The following is a 23,148-nucleotide window of genomic DNA, read 5'->3' as shown; positions in this document are numbered from 1 at the left end:
CATTCTATCATAGCACACAACAGTGTGCTGTCTGTGCTTCTTCTATCACATTTTGTTGTGTGATCCATGAAGGCTGTCAATGTCCTTGGCTCAGAAACACATGTTTCATTCGTTACACTCACTTCTGAAACAAAACATGCAAGTCACACTATCAACAATCACGCCATTGACAAATAATATTATGTGATGAAACATTAAATATTTGGAAATATCATAACTTTCCCATGGAACCCCACCCTTTTGAGTAACTGCACAAACTATGGAACTATAGTAAATTCATTTTGTCTATTTAAAGTTACATACAAATATTGTGTGTGTATTTATAAAAGGTACAAATTGAATTTAGTTAGGGTCTGGTCTGGTTTCAGTGGGATAGTGAAGATAGGATAGCGTTTTTGGAACCACTCTCCTTCCCTGTATTTATTTTATTGAACCTTTACCTTCATCAGGGAGTCATACTGAGACCAAGATCTATTTTACAGATGAGCCTTGAATTACAGAAATGACATAAAATACAGATATCAAAATACAAAATGCAAGCAGAAAGAAAGAAAAACACGGTCATAAGAAACAAACACAGTCATCCGTAATAAGGTCCTCAATCAGCTTTCTGAATTGCCCTCGAGGCACCAAAACACAAAGTGTTGAAGATTGTTCTACTGTACCTAACTCAGTAGAGACCAAAGGAATTTTCAGTTAGCCATCCCTGTGACTAGTTGTGGTAGCTCATACGTCTAAAGTTTAGTAATGATGTTAGGTACAGTGGGACTTTTGTAAATGGGCTTTATAAATGAAAACATAGCAATGTATCAACTTACAGCGACATCAAAGAGGGCCAACCAACTTTGCAACTTTGTATGCAAATGTCATTTCAATTACATGTTGAGTGGCCAAACATGAGACATCACACACTTCAAAAGTCCACATGATCAATGTAATATCATTTGTGAGTATTTGTGAGCTTTAACATTACAGTTCAGCCTACCACGTGAGGAATAAAGATGACACATTCAACTTTACATCAGATCTTGGGAGGAGGGAGAATGTGAGTTTATTAAGGGGAGGTGAGAGAGACGGAAACAGAGAGAGAGAGAGAGAGCAAGTGAATGGGAGAGAGAGTGTGTGAGGGAGAGCACAAGAGAAAGGTGGAACGCCTATGCTCTGGTCAGTGTAAGATCTTACCAGACTGAACATTTAGTCAATTCAGATCATTTCTAAGATAACGCATATGGTCCAAGTTTGACCTTGGGGTCAGGGAGTAGAGATCACAGAGAAGAAACTTCCTTGTCGGTAAGTCCTGTTGTTTTGACCATGTTGAACCGTGGAGGATTACGTGGAAAACATCTATCGTCATCACTTGTTTTAACAGTTTTCTCTGTTAATGGTTGACTACTAGTCAGTCACTGCTCCTATTTGTCTTTCATGATTATATTAAAGGCTGCATTATCTGTTCAGTATGCAAGGCATCATTTAAACATCTATATCTATAAAAGCAATATGCAGTAAACCAAGACAAATACTGTATGTGATATGAGGTTTGCATGTGCAGACAGCATTTTAAGATAAGATATTTTGCGGCAGGCTTGGTCATTTCTTTACCCCTTGAAGAAGAGGATACAGGGGCAGAAGAGACAGACTCACAATTCCTGTGGTAACAGGGTCCGTGACCCTCTGATGAGAATCAGATAAGACAAAGCAGATACGTAAGATTAGATATGAATGTTTTTAGGATTCACTATGTATCCATCTGGTCTATTAATGAAGAAATACATTAACTCTACAATGTTCACATTGATGGCATGAAACAACTCCAGGGTAATTTGTTTTTGATAATCAAAGGTTGATTGGTTCTAAACAAATTGTCTATTAGGGTGACATTGGCTCTCTCTGTGTGTATGTGTGTCAGGGAGAGCGGGCTTACAGGTGTGTTCGAAGATGTCAATGGTGAAATGGATGTTATCTTCCGCATTGGTGGCAATAAAAAGAACACCAACGTGTAATTTGCTTTGTTGTGTGTGCGTGTGTCAGGGAGAGGTGGTTTACAGGTGTGTTTGGAATGAAGATGTCAATGGCGAAACAGGCAGCAATGGCTGCGGTGCTGGTAGTGATGGGAAGCATGGCCGTCATCGCTCTAATCCTCACATTAGTTCAGCACCACTCAGTGGATCTCCCCCAACGCATGCAGGTGATGAGAAATTACAACTGTTATCTGTGATGTGACTGCTGTACTTTACTTCACAACCCTTATCAGGGGCAGAATTGATGGAAATTCACTACGGGAAATCACCCATGTACAATTCCAGAATTCACCTTAAAAAGTTTTACATGTCGAAATCCTTTAACTTTGGGAATTCCATTCCAACATTTTCCCCTCCACAATTCCATCCTTGTCCCTTCTGCATATCACATTGCTTTCATCATATCTCAGATTTCAATGTTATTTTATAAAGTACATACATTTACCATTCAAAAGTTTGGGGTCACTTAGAAATGTCTTTGTCTTTGAAATGTCTAGAAGGCCAGCAACGCGGAGTCACCTCTTCACTGTTGATGTTGAGACTGGTGTTTTGCTGGTGCTATTTAATGAAGCTGCCAGTTGAGGACTTGTGTGGCATCTGTTTCTAAAACTAGACACTAATGTACTTGTGCTCTTGCTCAGTTGTGCACCGGGGGCTCCCACCACTCTTTATATTCTGGTTACAGCCAGTTTGCGCTGTTCTGTGAAGGGATTAGTAAATGGAGCTGTACCAGATCTTCAGTTTCTTGGCCATGCTCGCATGGAATAGCCTTAATTTTTCAGAACAAGAATAGACTGATGAGTTTCAGAAGAAAGCTCTTTGTTTCTGGTCATTTTGAGCCTGTAATCGAACACACAAATGCTGATGCTCCAGAAACTCAACTAGTCTAAAGAAGGTTTTATTGCTTCTTTAATCAGGACGACAGTTTAATGATCAATTAGCCTTTTAAAATGATAAAATGTGATTAGCTAACACAATGTGCCATTAGAACACAGGAGTAATGGTTGCTGATAATGGGCCTCTGTACATCTATGTAGATATTCCATAAAAAATATGCTTTTCTTTAAAAAACAAGGACATTTCTAAGTGACCCCAAACTTTTGAACGGTAGTGTATCTCATGGGATAAGATAGGGCCCCTGTAAAGCTTCCAATATGGGATGGTTTTCAACATCAAAAGGGGAGTGTACAAATACAATTCCTATCATCACTAACGGTCTGAACTCAAAAATGTTTTATTTTTTTATTCTCCCAGTAAGGACAATGTTAATCTTAGTTTAGCTCTCTCCCTGTATGTATCCCTCTCTGTATCAAACACACAGTCTCTCCCATACACACAGGATTCCCCAATATGGAATGGTATTTGACTTCTCTGTCTGTGTGTCCTTCAGTACGGGATGGTGTTTGACGCTGGATCCACACACACTTCTCTCTACATGTACCGTTGGCCTGGAAACAAAGAAAACAACACTGGGGTGGTGTCACAGATGCTGGTCTGTGATGTTGATGGTCAGTGCCAAGGGCTGTCTGTGAACCATTATTACTACTCTATTATTTGACTCATTCTTAGGGGTAAATCCTAACTTACACATAACTCAAATTTTCACTTTGTCATGTGTCAACACGTTAGTGTTGCACAATTCCAGTGACCCCACCAACCTGGAGTTACTCATCTGGGATTTCTAGAGAATTTGGCAACAATGGTTGATGTCAATGGAAGAATAGTTAGGATTCGCCCCTAGAAAGGGAAAGGAAAGGGGGATACCTAGTCAGTTGTACAACTGAATGCATTCAACTGAAATGTGTCTTCCGTATTTAACCCAACCCCTCTGAATCAGAGAGGTGCGGGGGGCTGCCATAATCGACATCCATGACTTCGGCGCCTGGGGAACAGTACTTTAGAAGTTGCAATACGCCCCTCAGCCATCTTATACCTATTTTGATGGCAGCTTGATCTCAAGGCCAAGACGAATCATAATTGATCACTTAGTAATAGTTGTCATATCAAAACGTACAGTGTATGCCTTTAGTGTCTCACACCCCTATCCCTTGCTCTTCCATAGGATCTGGCATCTCTAGCTATGCCCGGGATCCCCCTGCTGCAGGGCTCAGTCTGAGGAAGTGCCTGGACAGTACACTGGCAGTCATCCCTGCCAACCAGCTGAGGGAAACTCCTGTGTACCTTGGTGCTACCGCTGGCATGCGACTCTTGCAGTAAGTCAAGACTGCACCATTTTATCTTGATGTAATCATTTCCATTTACCACATCCCAATAATCAGACTTTATGAATAAATGCGCTGGGAAACCAACCTGGTCTCAGAGCATTTCGTATTATTCTGTGCGTAATTCCGTGGACACTACATTTAGTATGATATGTTGTGTTTCGTATGGTATGTGTTTATTTGTGGATGTCCATCACCAATTTTGTATATGTTACGAAATACAATTTGTATTATATGTTACAAATTTGCAGAACTTACACTACGTTATGAATTTCAAAATGTAATATATGTTACGAATTCTAGCTAGGTGGCTAACATTTGCAGGGCTAGGGGTTAGAGTTAAGGTTACGTTTAGGAGTTAGGTTAACGGTTTAAGTTTAGAGTTAGGGGAAGGCTTAGCTAAAAGGGTAAAGGTTAGGGTTAGGTGAAGGGTTAACTAAAAGGGTTAGGGTTAGGTGAAGGGTTAGCTAAAAGGGTAAAGGTTAGGGTTAGGTGAAGGGTTAGCTAAAAGGGTAAAGGTTAGGGTTAGGTAAAGGGTTAGCTAAAATGGTTAGGTGAAGGGTTAACTAAAAGGGTTAGGGGAAGGCTTAGCTAAAAGGGTAAAGGTTAGGGTTAGGTGAAGGGTTAGCTAAAAGGGTTAAGGTTAGGAGAAGTGTTAGCTAACATGCTAAGTAGTCGCAAAGTAGCAAAAAAGTTTAGTTGAAATGTTGCTAAAATGCTAAAGTTGTCGGATGAGATTTGAACTCAACCTTTGGATTGCTATCCAGGGTTGGTAGATGTTCAAGTTATACACCCACCCATCCACCACCCCGACCAACCACCCTGAAGCTTAACATATGGCACTAAATAGTCTCTTGGATTTACAGAATAATATGAAATGCTCTAAGACCAGGTTGAGGAAAACATCACACTTATCTATGTGGTGACTATTTAACCTCCTGTACAGTATGACTGAGTACTGTGTGCTCTTCCAGGCTGAAAAACTTGTTTTTTTATAATAAAGAAGCATTTCTGAAATTGACTTCCATTGTCCTGCAAGAGTGACTGAATATTGTCCTCTCCTCAGGCTACAGAATCAGACCCAGTCTGATCAGGTTTTGGAGCAAGTAACCAAGGTGATCCAGGGGTATCCTTTTGACTTTCGGGGAGCACGCATTCTCTCTGGGATGGAGGAAGGGGCTTACGGATGGATCACCACCAACTATCTACAAGAGGGCTTCATTAAGGTGTGTATAGGGCCTATAGAATAGGCAGTGGTGTAAAGTACTTAAATAAAAATACTTTATTAAAGTACTACTTAAGTTGTTTTTTTGGGTATCTGTACTTTACTCTTTATATTTTTGAAAACTTTCACTTACCTACATTCCTAAAGAAAATTATGCACTTTTTACGCCATACATTTTCCCTGACACCCAAAAGTACTCATTACATTTTGAATGCTTAGCAGGACAGGAAAATGGCCCAATTCATGCGCTTATCAAGAGAACATCCCTGGTCATCCCTGCTGCCTCAGATCTGGAGGACTCACTAAACATAAATGCTTTGCTTGTAAATGATGCTGTGTGCCCCTGGCTATCCGCAATTTTTAAAAACAAGAAATTAGTTTTTTCTGGTTTGCTTAATATAAGCAATTTGAAATTATTTATACTTGTACTTTTGATACTTAAAACATATTTGGGATTGGTGTCCCTTCCATGGGACAGTTGAGCTAACATAGGCTAATGCGATTAGCATGAGGTTGTAAGTAACAAGAACATTTCCCAGGACATAGACATATCTGATATTGGCAGAAAGCTTAAATTCTTGTTAATCTAACTGCACTGTCCAATTTACAGTAGCCATTACAGTTAAACAATACCATGCTATTATTTGAGGAGAGTGCACAATTTTGAACATGAAACATTATTCCTAAACAAATTAGGCACAAACTTTGCACATACATTGCTAAATCTAAATTGCACCTGGGCTGGAATAATACATTACGGCCTTTCTCTTGCATTTCAAAAGGTACAAAAAAATACAAAATAATGTTGTTTTTTTTCCTTTGTATTATCTTTTACCAGATCTCATGTTACATTCTCCTACATTCCCACAAACTTAAGTGTTTCCTTTCATATGGCACCAAGAATATGCATATGCTTGCTTCAGGGCCTGAGATTTAGGCTGATAGATTTGGCTGTCATTTTAGGCAAAAATTGAATAAAAAGGGGTGGATCCTTAAGAGCTTTTAAGTATATATTTTTTCAATTAAATTGACTTTTGATACTGATGTACATTTAAAAACAAATACTTTTAGACTTTTACCCAAGTAGTATTGTACTAGGTGACTTTCACTCAAGTCATTTTCTATTAAAAGGTATGACAATTGGGTACTTTTCCACCACTGAGAATAGGTTACACACACAAAGGGCCATCTATGCAAGTACCCCTCGTTGCGGCACACAGAACGGGACAGGTTCGGCTGTGGACAATAAGAGCTAAGATGCTAATATTTGTGTAAACTCTACATAGTGGGTGTCACTGAGAAGCATGATACCTATGGATTGTGCATCCATGAAACAGGGTAAGACTGTACAGTGAATATAAGTATGCCCCCAATGCAATTGTGCAGTCTAAATCAAATCAAAGTTTACTGGTCGTGTACACAGATGTATAGATGTTATTGCAGGTGCAGTGAAATGCTTGTGTTCCTAGCTCCAGCAGTTCAGTAATACCTAGCTATAAAAAAAAACAAATTCTTTCTTTTTACTTTTTGAATTAAGAAATGGCGGAATTATTAATCCAATTAACCCAAATAGCACTGTAACAGTAATCCAAATGCAATCTGTACATCTACACCAGATGAATTTAAACAAGATACTGTATACTTCTTAAGGAATCAAAAACAACCCATCATTGTAGCACTGTGTGATGATGGGGAGTGCGAATCATTAGGTTTCCTTCAGTCAGAAGAAAGGACGACTGAACTGAACCTAATCTCAGCAAAAAAAGAAACGGCCCTTTTTCAGGACACTGTCTTTCAAAGATAATTTGTAAAAATCCAAATCACTTCACAGATCTTCATTGTAAAGGGTTTAAACACGGTTTCCCATGCTTGTTCAATTAACCATAAACAATTAATGAACATGCACCTGTGGGACAGTCGTTAAGACACTAACAGCTTACAGACGGTAGGCAAATAAGGTCTAAGTTATGAAAACTTAGGACACTAAAGAGGCCTTTCTACTGAATCTGAAAAACACAAAAAGAAAGATGCCCAGGGTCCCTGCTCATCTCTGTGAACGTGCCTTAGGCATGCTGCAAGGAGGCATGAGGACTGCAGATGTGGCCAGGGCAATGAATTGCAATGTCCGTACTGTGGGACGCCTAAGACAGAGCTACAGGGAGACAGGACGGACAGCTAATCGTCCTTGCAGTGGCAGACCACGTGTAACACCTCCACAGGATCGGTACATCCGAACATCACACCTGCGGGACAGGTACTGGATGGCAACAACAACTGCCAGAGTTACACCAGGAACGCACAATCCCTCCATCAGTGCTCAAACTGTCCGCAATAGGCTGAGAGAGGCTGGACTGAGGGCAGGTCCTCACCAGACATCACCGGCAACAACGTTGCACATGGGCACAAATCCACCGTCGCTGGACCAGACAGGACTGGCAAAAAGTGCTCTTTGCAGACGAGTTGCGGTTGTGTCTCACCGGGGGTGATGGTCGGATTCACGTTTATCGTCAAAGGAATGAGCGTTACACTGAGGCCTGTACTCTGGAGCGGTATCAATTTGGAGGTGGAGGGTCCGTCATGGTCTGGAGGCGGTGTGTTACAGCATCATCGGACGGAGCTTGTTGTCATTGCAGGCAACGCTGTGCGTTACAGGGAAGACATCCTCCTCCCTCATGTGGTACCCTTCCTGCAGGCTCATCCTGACATGACTCTCCAGCATGACAATGCCACCAACCATACTGCTCGTTCGTGCGTGATTTCCTGCAAGACAGGAATGTCAGTGTTTTGCAATGGCCAGCGAAGAGCCCAGATCTCAATCCCATTGAGCACTTCTGGGACTTGTTGGATCGGAGGGTGAGGGCTAGGGCCATTCCCCCCAGAAATGTCAGGGAACTTGCAGGTGCCTTGGTGGAAGAATGGGGTAACATCTCACAGCAAGGACTGGCAAAGTACTTAATGCAGCTGGTGGCCACACCAGATACTGACTGTTACTTTTATTTTGATCCCCCCTTTGTTCAGGGACACATGATTCCATTTCTGTTAGTCACATGTCTGTGGAACTTGTTCAGTTTGTCTCAGTTGATGAATCGTGTTATGTTCTTACAAATATTTACACATGTTAAGTTTGCTGAAAATAAACACTGTTGACAGTGAGAGGACATTTTTTTTGCTGAGTTTATATGATTCTGAGGGAGGGAGGGGTACTGAAACATTGGATATCAGGGCATTGCAGTCATTCATATTGTAGATAGTGAGCTATGTCAATAATCCAGTACATAAATAAATATGCAGTGTGTATAAACAGTGCAACTAAAATACAATAGTAGAAATATTAGAATGAGATGTTGAGAATACAGTATTTAAAAATACACACTACAAAACCCCACCCCAATACATCCAGTGTGGTTTCAACAATTTTTTCTGTTTGTTGTCAAACTAATTAATTACTGTATTTAATTAAAAATTATGTAACAACATTCCAACTTTGTTGAGCATTATTCTAGTTCAAATATGGCATGATTCCACTATTTGAGTCCGTTTGCATCACTTTCAATTAAAGACTTATTTTAAAGGCGAACCGCAAATTCCATTGTGGCAAATTGTTATTGTGGTTAGCGTTCAGCAGAAGGACATTGGCCAATGTACAGAAATAAATAATGTAGAACAAAACATGCCTCCGATTCTAAGGAATTATGTAATTTCTATTCATGGCATTCCTATCTGCAATGTTCCAAAACGTTTTTGTACTGAACATGCCCAGGCAAACCCACAGCTATATACAAACCCTGCGCTGCCCATCACTTGTCTGTCTGGAATGCCTCTGCAAATGAAAAACATGTGGTAGGAGGGGGCGGCCCGGGGACGACCCGCCCACAGTCAACCCTCAAACCATTCCTTGGGCAGTGGCCTCTCCATCTGTGAGGTTGAGTCAAAGTGTTAACCTTGACTGAAGTATTCCAACTACAGAGGCTTGGTCTCCTCAGACAATGGTATCAAGCTTGTTTAGGCAAAATTAACAGATGTTTGTGGATATACCGAAGGAGTACCATTTGCTACCACTAATAACCTGTTACATTGGTGAATTGCAGGTCTGCAGTTTAAAACTATTGCTAACATACAGTATTTGTACTTCTCCTAAGCAGCACGGCTTTGAGGGAGGATGGGTGCGTCCTAAAGGAAGGAAGATCTGGGGCGCCCTGGATATGGGAGGCTCTTCCACCCAGATAGCCTTTACTCCCAGCCAGCCTGTACGGGATCCTGCCTCCATCCTGGGACCCAAGCTCTATGGTTACCAATATGAGGTGTACACACACAGCTACCTGTGCTATGGCAAGGAGCAGACCATGAGGCAGCTACAGGTTCATCTTCTCAAGGTAAGTAGGTGTCTGGTCACCAGTTCGCTGAAACTTGAATGAATTGCAGAATGGTTGCAGGTAAATCAAATCACATTTTATTGGTAGGTGGTATTGGTAGGTGTAGCAAAATGCTGGTATTAATACCAGGTAAACTCCCCATACATGTAGATATTGTATAAAACCAGTTTTCAGGAAGAAAAAGCAAACAGGCGGTGTTCTAAAGAAAGATACTGAACAAACAAAGATATGTTTTGGATCTTCCTGAAATGAAATCCAAAGAACGGTCATTTGGGAAAAGGATGTTTGGCATACCTTTGAAATATAGATCAACTTTATTGAATTATTATAATACAATTATTTGGGATATACAGTATGTGACATTTCGGCCTCACCCAGGCCTTCTTTAAGACACATCATACATTTATTTCAGTCAATTCAGTGAAGAACTGCCCTAAAGCAGTTTGACTGAATGTGTCTCTGGGTCAGAAGTATTTCATGGCTTCCTTAGGTAAGTTCTTGTACGATTCAAGCAAACTTCCTCCTCTACCAGATGAGTGGGTCTACCCGCCCAGTCAACCACCCCTGCTACCACCTGGGTGACAACCTAACCCTGACTCTGGGTGACCTCTATGACTCCCCCTGCGTGGCCAGACCCGTGACCTTTGACCCAGCCTCAGTGGTCTCCTTCACAGGGACCAGTGAGCCACTTCAGTGTCTCAACCAGATAAAGAACATCACGAACCTGGCTGCCTGCTCCCTGGCCCCTGACTGTGGCTTCAACGGGGTCTACCAGCCCCCTGTCAGTGGAAACTTCTTTGTGAGTATTCATCCCATATCTATGAAAACCCCACTCAACTGGCACTCCAGGCAGGCTCAATCGAACACTCAAAGTATTTGAAAGATGTCTAACAGTATATACAGTGTACAAAATATTAGGAAGGCCTGCACTTTCCATGACAGACTAGGTGAATCCAGGTGAAAGCTATGATCCCTTATAGATGTCACTTGTTAAATCCAAAACATTTAAGAGCCTTTAAAAAAGGGGTATGCTAGTACGTACCAGGCGCACCGGTTTGACTGTGTCAAGAACTGCAACTCTGCTGGGTTGTTTACCGTGTGTATCAAGAATAGTCTATCGCCCAAAGGACATCCAGCCAACTTGACAACTGTGGGAACCATTGGAGCGCTGTGGAATGCTTTCGGCACCTTGTCGAGTCCACGCCCTGACGAATTGACACTGTTTTGAGGGCAAAAGCGGGTGCAACTCATTATTAGGAAGGAGATCCTAATGTTTTGTACACTCAGTGTGTATTGTCACCATCATTCTGTTTCCTTTCCCCAGGCTTTCTCAGCATACTATTACACCTTTGACTTCCTTGGTCTGGCACCTCAGTCCTCTCTGCCTCAGGCTACCACCACTATAGACACTTTCTGCAAAAGGACCTGGAGCTCGGTGAGATAGAGACCTCTGCTGACCTTTCACATTGCCAGTACACTTCCTTAAAATTATATAGCAGTACACAGATTCCTCAAATCATACTCAATAACATGCTAAACAGGTGATTGAGAATGAACATTGAGTATGAGCATCCATAACATGTCATTCTTTTTTAGCACAGATATCAATCCACAGTAGCCTACAAACTTTACCTCGTAATGATCTAATTCCCAATGTTGCTACAACGTGCGTAATAACTTTTTTGGCAGCTCAAGAAAGAGTACACTGTAAAAGACAAGTACCTTCGTGATTACTGTGCCTCAGCCAACTACATAATGACAGTACTACTAGACGGCTACAAGTTCAACCAGACCTGGGGAAACATATACTTCCAGAGACAGGTGTGTTGAACTATACAGCATATGTAAGAACGTCAACATCCTATTGAAAGATTTAACTTCAGGACACAAAATTAATGAAATTATACCACAGAATAAACTCAGTATTTTTGTGCAGCAGTCAATATTAATAGATGTGCTGCCCTAATGAAGCTGTGTGCATCATACATACACACAGGACAGTGGAGGCTGCTGGGGGGAGGACGGCTCAAAAATAATGGCTGGAACGGAGTAAATAGAATGGCATCAATACCATTCCACCTATTCCACCCCAGCCATTACCACGAGCCCATCCTCCCCAAATGAAGGTGGCACCAACCTCTTGTGTTACAGTATATGTTTATATATACATCATCGGTGTCTATCAGGTGGCAGACACAGACATTGGCTGGACGCTGGGCTACATGTTGAACCTGACCAACCTGATCCCCTCAGAGCTCCCCCTGGTGGTGACGGGTGTGCAGCACAGCCAGTGGGCAGCGGAGGTCTTCTTCATTGTGTTTGCCGTGTTCCTCAGCCTGATTGTACTGGTCCTACTGTGGCTCTGGAGCCCACAGGACGGACGAGGCAACAAATGACAATCGATGAACGTCTCGGTCTTCTAGTCACCGACGATGAGATGCAATGTGATAATATGATGTACCAGCAGCGATCAATAAGATCAGAACGGATCGGAAGAGTGTGGCAGCTCCTGGAACTCCCAGTAATAGTTAAATAGTCATATTTTCTGTCAATATGACTAATTATGGAGGCTGTTGAATGCATTATGAATTTATTAGGCATTTATAAAGCTGCATAGCTTGATATTTTTCATGCAAATAGAAACCCTACAACTATAATATATAACTACCTAATATAAATGAATAGTGTTGGTATGAACGTATACCTCAAATGATTTTATATATTTTCCCCCCATAAACAGTAATTGAAGGAAGTACCAAAGGGAGGATCATTTCAAGTGTCACATCACTATTACTACATGATTTGTTCAATGCATTTGATATATTACATTTAGAAATAAAATACAATCATAAGGGCGTATGAGGCACAAATGTGTGTGTGCGCGCGACTGTGCTGCAGATTGGTACATCTCACAATCTTCTCCACCTTGATCAGCAGCAGCCTGATTTCTTCTTAGGGGGTTCTTTCTGCAACACCAAGCTTCCCTCTTCTTGTCGCGTCTCCTCTCCCAACTGCTTTAGCGTCCTTGAAGCAACACACACCAAATCAATGCTCGACTATTCACAGAGTCACTTTCCACAAGCAAAAGAGGACAACACGCAAAACAGACAACAGCCAAATCCACACTACGCATACCAACAACAGCTTCCACATTAAACACCAGTCTGCATGTCTTACCTTGCCAGCGTTTCCATAGACAGAGTCACATTGTCACCTGTGGCAGCACTACACTCCATGAAGAGCATGCCGTACCCCTGTAAGAGTGACATCAATAATAGTATTGTACTTATGGAGAATGATTTAAATCCTGTTTTGGTACACACCTCAATTTCAGCACCAGCTACAAAACTGTAAAATACCCATTTAGAACACATCCCTTACCACATATTAATCCTACAGCCCAGTTGCCCAAATTCTGGCTGTTCAAGTTACAGTAACATACCGTTGCCAGGTTTTCCCCTTCACGAGTGTGAACCTCTCGTTCTAGATCAGCACAATCGGCCTTGTTCCCAAGAAGTATAACGATGACGTCATCTGGGGCCCCTTCCTACAAAATACAAAGTTAATGACAGCACAATGGATACCAATGGAAAAAAACAGTGAATCCTGCAAAACAATTGTTTGTGTTGTTACATAGTTGTTCTTTGCTTCTAAAAATGAAAGGCATGATTTAAATGCCCCCTACCTGAACGCAGTTGACCCAGTAGCGGATGTCACAGAAGCTCTGAGAGGAAGTGATGTCATACATCAGCACTAGACCCTGGGCTCTGTGGAACACCTGCCTGGTGATACTGTGATACCTGGGGAAGACAGTAAATAATAAGATGTTACAATAGTCTAATATGAATGTAATTATATACTGACAAATAAAACACACACGATGGGTTCAAATAAGAACAGAGGAACAGATTCTGTATCTAATGCATGATATACAATGACCAACTGTGATGAACTTAGGGCTAGTGTCACCTTTCTTGACCTGCAGTGTCCCATAACTGTAAAGTCACTGGGCTGCCATCCACTGTCACAGGCTGTATACAGGTATCAATACCTGCTCGGAACAGAAACAAACAAACAAACAAACAAACAGGAATCCAGACGAATGAGCAGCACAGTAACATTGTACCATGGTGCTTGTTTCTTCACACGACATGGAAGGGCATGGTGCCAAACATACAAATAGGATAATGATACTCACCAATGGTAGCATAGTGGTCCATACAGAACTCGCCACTTTGGAAGCGCTTCATGAAGGACGTTTTGCCCACACTGCTGTTTCCAACCATCACCACGTTGTAGGGGTTTGATCGAGAGCCATTGCTTCCTAAGGTACCTGGAGGCAAGGGGATCAGAGAGACTGGTCTATTACAGTCACTATCACTTCTCTGATCTCACTCAAAGTCAAGCGGAGCAAAGGGCCTCAACAACGCATCTCCAGCAAATTAATTCTAGGTCGATTTACTTACTCAAGACTAACCTTATACCCCGTGTACCCCCCTCACTGCTGCAATTCTATTCTTACCAGATGGCTGTTTCTTCTTCTCTCTGGTGACCGGGCTCTTCTCCACACGCTCTGCCTTTTCTTGACCTCTTTTATTCCCATGGCCTGGCTGTGGAGCTGCAGCCACTTGTTCAGACCCTCCTCCACTCAAAGCAGCACTTGAGGGAACAACCTTAGACAAATAGAAAAAGTTCTCAAAAATAAAAGGATATGCTAATCTCTTCAACGTGAAATGTGTGATACTGTTGTGTGTTCAATATTCTACATACTATCTGGTATACACGGTTCGTAAAACATTTAAATGTAAAAAAATTGATGTTTAACATAGTGGGGCAAAAAAGTATTATTCACCAATTGTGCAAGTTCTCCCACTTAAAAAGATGAGGCCTGTAATTTTCATCATACGTACACTTCAACTATGACAGACAAAATGAGAAGAAAAAAAAATCCAGAAAATCACATTGTAGGATTTTTAATGAATTTATTTGCAAATTATGGTGGAAAATAAGTATTTGGTCACCTACAAACAAGCAAAATTTCTGGCTCTCACAGACCTGTAACTTCTTCTTTAAGAGGCTCCTCTGTCCTCCACTCATTACCTGTATTAATGGCACCTGTTTGAACTTATCAGTATAAAAGACACCTGTCCACAACCTCAAACAGTCACACTCCAAACTCCACTATGGCCAAGACCAAATACCTGTCAAAGGACACCAGAAACAAAATTGTAGACCTGCACCAGGCTGGGAAGACTGAATCTGCAATAGGTAAGCAGCTTGGTGTGAAGAAATCAACTGTGGGAGAAATTATTAGGAAATGGAAGACATACAAAACTACTGATAATCTCCCTCAATCTGGGGCTCCCCGCAAGATCTCACCCCGTGGGGTCAAAATGATCACAAGAACGGTGAGCAAAAATCCCAGAACCACACGGGGGGACCTAGTGAATGACCTGCAGAGAGCTGGGACCAGAGTAACAAAGCCTACCATCAGTAACACACTACGCCACCAGGGACTCAAATCCTGCAGTGCCAGACGTGTCCCCCCCGCTTAAGCCAGTACATGTCCAGGCCCGTCTGAAGTTTGCTGGTTCCTCTCTAGGTTTCTTCCTAGGTTTTGGCCTTTCTAGGGAGTTTTTCCTAGCCACCGTGCTTCTACACCTGCATTGCTTGCTGTTTGGGGATTTAGGCTGGGTTTCTGTACAGCACTTTGAGATATCAGCTGATGTACGAAGGGCTATATAAATACATTTGATTTGCTAGAGAGCATTTGGATGGTCCAGAAGAAGATTGGGAGAATTCATCTGACCATATGACAACCAAAATAACTTTTTGGTAAAAACTCAACTCGTCGTGTTTGGAGGACAAAGAATGCCGAGTTGCATCCAAAGAACACCATACCTACTGTGAAGCATGGGGGTGGAAACATCATGCTTTGGGGCTGTTTTTCTGCAAAGGGACCAGGACGACTGATCCGTGTAAAGGAAAGAATGAATGGGGCCATGTATCGTGAGATTGAGTGAAAACCTCCTTCCATCAGCAAGGGCATTGAAGATGAAACGTGGCTGGGTCTTTCAGCATGACAATGATCCCAAACACACCCCCCGGGCAATGAAGGAGTGGCTTCGTAAGAAGCATTTCAAGGTCCTGGAGTAGCCTAGCCAGTCTCCAGATCTCAACCCCATAGAAAATCTTTGGAGGGAGTTGAAAGTCCGTGTTGCCCAGCAACATCCCCAAAACATCACTGCTCTAGAGATCTGTATGGAGGAATGGGCCAAAATACCAGCAACAGTGTGTGAAGACTTACAGAAAACATTTGACTTCTGTCATTGCCAACAAAGGGTATATAAAAGTATTGAGATAAACGTTGTTATTGACCAAATACTTATTTTCCACCATCATTTGCAAATAAATTCATTAAAAATCATACAATGTGATTTTCTGGATTTTTGTCCCTCATTTTGTCTGTCATAGTTGAAGTGTACCTATGATGAAAATTACAGGCCTCATCTTTTTAAGTGGGAGAACTTGCACAATTGGTGGCTGACTAAATACTTTTTTGCCCCACTGTACGTGCCTTCAGAATGTATTCACACCCTTTGACTGTTTCCAGGTTTTGTTGCGTTACACCCTGAATTTAAAACAGAGCAGGTTGAAGTTTCTATTGTGTTATTGAATGACTCAAAATCCTCTGTGATGGTCGAAGCATCTGACTCAAAGAAATTATCTGACAAATGCCCAGAACTGGGAAATGTGAAGGACACCACCTCAGCATGCTCACTTTCCTGCCTCCTCTCTTCCTGTTTCTTCCACTCCTGTGTTATTGGCTTACACACAATACTCCATAATGTGAAAGTGGAATTGTGTTTTTAGAAATGTTCACTGATTAATAAAAAATAAAAAGCTGAAGTGTCTTGAATCATTAACTATTCAACACCTTTGTTATGGAAAGCCTTTTTTTTGTCCCATCGCTGCAACGCACTCAGGAGAAGCGAAGGTCGACATTGTCATTTAGGTTAATATTGTGCAGTAACAGAGTGAAAAGGAAGGCTGTACAGAATAAAAAAATATTCCAATAAGGCACTAAAGTAAAACTGATAGAGAAATTATTTTATGTCCTGAATACAAAGCTTTATGTTTGGGACAAATCCAACACAACCCCACTGACTACTACTCTTCATATTTTCAAGCATGGTGGTGGTTGCATCATGTTATGGGTATACTTGTCATCGGCAAGAACTGAGGTTTTTTTTAGGATAAAAAGAAATGGAATAGAGCTAAGCCCAAGCAAAATCCCAGAGGGAAAACCTGGTTCAGTCTGCTTTCCAACAGACACGGAGACAAATTCACTTTTCAGCCGGACAATAACCTAAAACACAAGGCCAAACATACACTGGAGTTTCTGACCAAGACGACATTTAAAATGTTACTGAGTGGCGTAGTTAAAGTTGACTTAAATTGTCTTGAAATTCTAATGGCAAGACTTAAATGGCTGTCTTGCAACGATCAACAACCAACTTGACAGAGCATGAAGAATTTAAAAAAGAATAATGTGCAAATATTGTACAATCCAGGTGAGCAAAGCTTATGCTGACCAGAACGTCTGCGTGTGCCATCGCGCACATGTTGATTCGTCCACCCACACCAAATGCAATCAGGACACGCAGGTTGAAATATCAAAATGAACTCTGAACCAACTATATTCATTTGGGGACATTTGTTGACAAACTTTAAGGTGCATTACCACCACCAACTGGACCTCAATTCATATTTCAATCACCCAGGTGGGTAAATGCTCCTAAAAATCAATGAGGAGATGGGAGAGGCAGGTCTGGCAGCGTGTCAAGCCTCACAAATAGAACCAAGTTCTATATTAGTGCCTGGCTACGCACGAGCAGTGTGGGTGCGGTGATTGAATAACATGTGTACATTTATTTTGCAACGTGTGCGCTGCAATATAAATGTACACATGTTATTCAATCACCACACTGCTCGTGCTAATCTGCGTAGCCAGACGCTAACATAGAACTTGGTTAAATTTGTGAGGCTTGACGTGCTGCAAGTCCTGCGAGCGGTCTGGTCAGTAACCAGAAACAATCACAGCTGTAATCATTGCCAAAGGTAATTCTAAAATGTATTGACTCAGGGGTGTGAATACTTATGTAGATATTTCTGCTTTTTATTTTCCAAAAAATTTGCAAAAAATCCTAAACCATGTTTTCACTGTCATTATGGGGTCTTGCATGTAGATGGGGGAGGAAACAAATACATATTTAATCCATTTTTAATTCAGGCTGTAACGTGGAAAAAGTCAAGGGGTATGAATGCTTTCTGAAGGCACTGCATTTTTAAAGGTTAGGGCCGAGGTCAGACTTACAGCCTATGAACAATTTCCAAGTATATTAAAAAAAAAGACAAAAGGTAGAAGTTGAAACAAGTTCTTCTTTCTGGGGCGGCAGGTAGCCTAGCGTTTAGAGTGTTGAGCCAGTAACCGAAACGTTGCAGGATCGAATCCAAGAGCTGACAAGGTAAAAATCTGTCATTCTGCCCCTGAACCAGGCAGTTAACCCACTGTTCTTTATTATAACATTTTTCAAGAATGAGAATCATTTGTAAGGAATGCCACAGTACCTCTATGAATATTGTCTCCTTCTCTGTGCTCTTCCTCTCCTGTTGGTCCTCCAGACTGACAGCTTTAACCCTGCGCTCCTCTTGAAATCGTTCCGAAATAACATTGACGTCCGGATCTCCAATGGCTTCCTCTCTAACCTCTTCCCCCGTTACCTTTTCTCCGGTCTCCTGCTTTTCTTCCTCTGAGTGGAGTCCACCTGGTGTCCGACGGGTAGAGCCCATCTTTCTTCTCTTCCCTGTAGCTTTGGATTGATTAACATCCTTGTGAGATTGGGAACTCAGAGAGAGAGATAATTTCGAAGGAAGACTGGGGCTTGGTGTTGAAAGACGTTCCATGTAAGCAGTTTGGGTGAGGCTATGAGAATCTAAACAAACCATATCACCTGACTCTTGGGCTGCTAAACCACAGGAAGTTTGGTTGCTTTCGCTCTCAGCGGCTATTTTCACTTCTATCTCCCCCGCCTCTCTAACTTTAAGTTCTACAAACTCAGACTTTTCTACGGCAGATTCTCCTTCTACTATGGTCTCTGTCACCTGCCCCACTGTCACCTTTTCTAGAAGTTCCTCAAGCTCATTCTTTTCTATGCTAGACTCAATTTCTACTGCTATCATGACTGCTCCTACATCTTCTAGAACCTCTGTGTCTTTTTCTTTCTCATCCTCCTTTCCCTCGGTTCTCTCCTCTCCTTGTCTATCTCGAGGAGCCCTGCGAGTGGAACCCATCTTCCTTTTTCTCCGTGGGGCGCCTGCCGTTTCTTTCGGACCAAGAAAACTCTGCAGTGAGGGGGGATCTGGAGGGGAGTCCGTGTTTTCTCTTGATTCACAGAGTGTTACCTCCAATGATGTTTCTTCGTGTTGCAAACCAGAGACATTAGGATTCGAGTTCAGTGTGTCATTGGTCAGGTAGGACTCTACAGTGGGAAAATCAGGGTTGTGAAGAGTTTGGCTACTATCAGTCAACTCAGATTCACTTTGAAGAATGAGTTGTGTTGCCATGGATTCATCATTTACGATTGACTGTCTCTTACTTTCTATTTGGTTACCATCCATTCGTCCCTTTTGATTTAAAGTACTGACAGAAAAGCTGAGGTCAGTCAGGACTTTCTCATCTCTTTTTTCTCCTCCGTTCTTCTCTTTACCAGCTCCATCCTTTGATTCCATCAACATTTCAAACTCCATGTCCTCTCCCTTGTCTTCTATCACCTCAGTTTTTTTTATTTCTTCTCGTTTTTCCTCTGTGCCCCCTTCTCTTTGTGCAGGATGCCTGCGAGTCGACCCCATCTTTCTCCTCCTGCTTGGAGAGGAACTCTGATTGGAGTCTGCGTTTGCTGCATTATCACGTTGGTCCTGAACACTCTGCAGTAAGGGTGGTTTGAGAAAGGAGTTGGTGCTTTCATCGGAGTATGAAGCTTGGACGAGTTGACTAGCAGAGATATTAGGATCAGTGCTCAAAGGCTCATCTGTTTGGAGGGGCTCTGTTGTGAGAGTTGCGCCATCATACGTCATTTGGCTGCCAACACCCACTTCCTTTACAAGCAGCACGTGATCACTAACTTCCCCGTCGCTGAGTAAAATGACTGATGTGTCCAGTCCGCTTGTGGTATTGGAATCAGTGTTTGCACCCTCCTCATTCCCTTGAATACTCTGCAGTAATAGTGGGTTGAGAATGAGAAAGGGGTTAGTGATTTCCACACACGGAGTATGGATGAGTTGACTAGGAGAGATATTGGGATCAGTGCTCAAGGTGTCATCGGACTCTATTGTAAGAGCATGCTTATATATTATTTGGCTGCAGTCACTCACTTCAGAATCATTCCCAAGCAACGTATAATCACCAACTTCCTCCTCGCTGAGAAAAGGGTCTCCTGATTGGAGGCCTTCAGTATTGGACTGGAACAATGGGTCAACTATGTGAGCCATGCTAGCTTCACTGTTGCTCTCAGTTTCTATGTGGCCAGTTTCTATAAATACAGTAGCTCTGTTGTCTTTGTTATACAATTGATCACCAATACCAAATGAATAGATGACATGGTCAAAAGGGGTTGGTTCAATCAGAACATCCTCTCCTTTCTCATCATCTGCTCTATGCTCCGGTTCCAATAACATCAGAGGCTTTTCCAGTGTTTTAACACCGAATCCTTCCACTGTTCCCATGTCCCACTCTAACTGCTCTCCTATCGCTTCTATGTTTTCTGTGTCTTCCTCTGTTTGGAAATTCCCCTTTCCCATCTGCTCGCCTTCCTTCTCATCTCCACTGGCGCTGCCTTTAGGCTCCATAGACATTTCACACTCGGTCTCGTCGATGCCACACACTTGTTCTTTTCCCACGATGGCCTCTTCACCCTCACCATAAAGATACCGATATTTACGTATCTTACTCTCTCCATGTTCTTCCACCCTGCGAGTGGAACCCATCTTTCTTCTTCTCCCTGGAAAGCTGGATCCTGTGTGAGCACGTTCGTCGTGACCGAAAGAGCTATCCGAGGGGGTTGATTTTAAAAAGGAGGTAATATCCTCACTTCGCTCAGGTTGATAGCTTTCTACATTGTCTAGTTGTCTAAAATGAGGTCTATATGCCAGTACTATATTTTCTTCAACTATCAGATCAACAAAGTCCTCTGCTTCATCTCTTTGGTGCAATGCTTCCTGATTGCCTGGTCCAATAGAGTTAATATCTTGGACTTTGGACTCATTTAGATCAGGTTGAAGTTTCTCTTCACATTCTCCACTTTGGAGGACTATTGTGTTACTGAATGACTCAAAGTCTTCTGTGATGGTTGACGTCATGGCGTCTGACTCAAGGAATTGATCTGATGAATGCCTAGCGATGTTTAATGTGGATGACTCCGCCTCAGCATGCTCACTTTCCTGCCTCCCTTCTTCCGGTTTCTTCCAGTCCTCTGCTATGGGTTCAGCAGCGAATCCTTGAACAGCTTGCAATGCAAGGTCAAGAGACAGATGGGGGAGTGAGTCGGTTCCAGGAGTATCTTGAAGCAATTCACTCCTATAACTAGCCACAGCTTCACTACTAGGTTCAGTATCCTCACCAACTTCCTCTTTACATTTGTCATCTGATTCGTCGGGTGTGTTAGAAGCAAACAAAATAAACTCACGTTGACTTCTGCTCTCAGTGTCCATTTCAATTTTGTTTGGTCCCAGGAGCCCTTGAGTGTTGCTGTGGGACTCAAATTCCACAACGGATGCCTGAAGTTCTAAGGATGTTTCGGTGTCTCCAGTTTCGTCATGTTGTTTCTCCCCAAAGTCTGTCTCTTCTCGGTTGCCTTTATTCCTACGAGTAGACCCCATTTTCTTCCTCTTCCCTGCAGTGTCAGGTGATTGTAGCAGATATGGGTTTCCAGGTTGAGACAGCTGTGACTCTGCGAGGTCATTTAGTGATGGATTAACATCTTCCATGAATTGTGGTGTTATTGAATATAAGCCCGTCGATGAGAAAAGGTCTGTTTGTATGGTTAACGGAACCGAATCAGCCCCAACTCCTTTCCTTTGAGCTGACGACATTTCGGACTCATCGTTCTTAGTCTCATTTTCATCTTGATTCCGAGGGCGTCTTCGTGACGACCCCATTTTCACTTTTCTTGATTTCTTGTCAGACATGGTTCTTCCTATATCACCACACAGATGGTAGGTTGTTAATCCTTAAATCTTGCTGGAATTAAAAAGGCTTCCAGCTATGATATGCTCTTTGAATCTTTTACACAATACAATTAACTTATTGTGAAGGCACCACAAATATTTCGGCACTAAGATGTTTAAGCCGACACTACCAGTTATGTAAATAATGCATAACTAACACACAAATGTTATCTGAAAAATTATTTAACTCAAAGCCAAGATTAGACACGATACTCACAAAAGCTAAGGCGAATACACATTTACATTAAATGCACCAGCTAATAATCACAGCGGGGTTATCAATTACATGTAAGTTATGCAAACAATAGGTTTGCAACTACCCCCCATTTTAAAACTGTATGATGAATAATTTCCTGTTTCCAGTGTCAACAACACCCCAGAGAGTGTCACACAGAACAGTCCCTCTAGACATCCGCATTGCCTCACGACTTTCAACTGCTCCGGCTTATCGCCTAGGATCTGGTTTTAAGTTACACTAATAAGAAAACATTTTTAAAATGCAGATGAAAGTGACAACTCACAATTCTCAAATTCAAATGTCCTTTTTAAAAAGGTGGAGATTTGCAGACATGAGTAAATGTAGATGCTGGTGTTTTCATTGCTGAAACCATGTCATCACAAATGTGTTTAAAAGAATTGTAGTCATTAGTGTAATACCTAATCTTTTGAAATCTTCCAATGCAAATTAACCTGACATACGCCTTCCACCAACAACCACAATACTTCATGCACTCACCTCCAGAATCCACTTGTGACTTCTACCTTCAGATGAGAAGTTCAGGAAATCCTTTAAAAACGTCTCAAAAAAAAACACTGTATGATGTCAAGTCCTAGCTAGTATAGCATGCCAGGTTTAACTCTTCTGTTGAAACCGTTTCCGATTTCAGCAACTGTGACCAAAGACTTCCTGTGTAATTGAGACTAGCTCTTATGTCGAAACAAACTGAACTGCGCAAACATCCTTGAGCAAAAAGGATCCTTCCTGAAACTGCTAAACTAATAGCTTTGAGGCAGTTCTGGTCATG

The 23,148-nt window shown here is 42.0% G+C and overlaps 2 protein-coding genes across 5 annotated transcripts; one reads left to right on the top strand and one right to left on the bottom strand.

Moving 5' to 3' along the window:
- The first annotated feature begins 1,081 nt into the window (after nucleotides 1-1,081).
- LOC139370895 (ectonucleoside triphosphate diphosphohydrolase 8-like) lies at nucleotides 1,082-14,529 on the top strand. The gene is made up of 10 exons (XM_071110763.1): nucleotides 1,082-1,290; nucleotides 2,029-2,185; nucleotides 3,409-3,526; nucleotides 4,081-4,231; nucleotides 5,307-5,466; nucleotides 9,608-9,838; nucleotides 10,371-10,637; nucleotides 11,163-11,273; nucleotides 11,528-11,659; nucleotides 12,025-14,529. The coding sequence occupies exons 2-10, from the start codon at nucleotides 2,057-2,059 to the stop codon at nucleotides 12,232-12,234; spliced, it is 1,509 nt and encodes a 502-aa protein (XP_070966864.1). The 5' UTR covers nucleotides 1,082-1,290; nucleotides 2,029-2,056; the 3' UTR covers nucleotides 12,235-14,529.
- Nucleotides 12,412-22,987, bottom strand: LOC139370894 (uncharacterized). Of its 4 annotated transcripts, none has more exons than XM_071110757.1 (9): nucleotides 22,860-22,987; nucleotides 18,470-22,092; nucleotides 14,361-14,511; nucleotides 14,037-14,171; nucleotides 13,808-13,889; nucleotides 13,524-13,638; nucleotides 13,281-13,385; nucleotides 13,016-13,092; nucleotides 12,412-12,862 (listed from the first exon to the last, which is right to left on the bottom strand). In XM_071110757.1, exons 2-9 carry the CDS (start codon nucleotides 22,082-22,084, stop codon nucleotides 12,769-12,771), a joined length of 4,374 nt encoding a protein of 1,457 aa, XP_070966858.1. In that variant the 5' UTR covers nucleotides 22,085-22,092; nucleotides 22,860-22,987; the 3' UTR covers nucleotides 12,412-12,768. The 4 variants fall into 4 exon arrangements, with proteins under 4 accessions (XP_070966858.1, XP_070966859.1, XP_070966862.1 ...); XM_071110758.1 differs by having other exon boundaries at nucleotides 18,470-22,136; nucleotides 22,860-22,888; XM_071110761.1 differs by lacking the exon at nucleotides 22,860-22,987 and adding an exon at nucleotides 22,645-22,853.
- Nucleotides 22,988-23,148: the final 161 nt, after the last annotated feature.

This window comes from Oncorhynchus clarkii, chromosome 17 (genome assembly GCF_045791955.1).
Source record: "Oncorhynchus clarkii lewisi isolate Uvic-CL-2024 chromosome 17, UVic_Ocla_1.0, whole genome shotgun sequence".
In the NCBI taxonomy this organism is placed as follows: Eukaryota; Metazoa; Chordata; class Actinopteri; order Salmoniformes; family Salmonidae; genus Oncorhynchus; species Oncorhynchus clarkii.
The sequence above is the reverse complement of the archived record's forward strand: the minus strand, read 5'-3'. Positions and strand labels throughout refer to the sequence as shown.

Excerpts from the sequence above, each read along its gene's own strand:
- LOC139370894 (XM_071110757.1), bottom strand. The coding sequence starts at position 22,084 with ATGTCTGACAAGAAATCAAGAAAAGTGAAAATGGGGTCGTCACGAAGA. Across the intron at positions 14,172-14,360 it reads GAAGAAGAAACAGCCATCTG|GTACCTTAGGAAGCAATGGC; the intron begins GTAAGAATAGAA and ends CCTTGCCTCCAG. Across the intron at positions 13,386-13,523 it reads ACTGGGTCAACTGCGTTCAG|GAAGGGGCCCCAGATGACGT; the intron begins GTAGGGGGCATT and ends TGTATTTTGTAG.
- LOC139370895 (XM_071110763.1), top strand. The coding sequence starts at position 2,057 with ATGAAGATGTCAATGGCGAAACAGGCAGCAATGGCTGCGGTGCTGGTA. Across the intron at positions 3,527-4,080 it reads GCTGGTCTGTGATGTTGATG|GATCTGGCATCTCTAGCTAT; the intron begins GTCAGTGCCAAG and ends GCTCTTCCATAG. Across the intron at positions 9,839-10,370 it reads TACAGGTTCATCTTCTCAAG|ATGAGTGGGTCTACCCGCCC; the intron begins GTAAGTAGGTGT and ends CTCCTCTACCAG.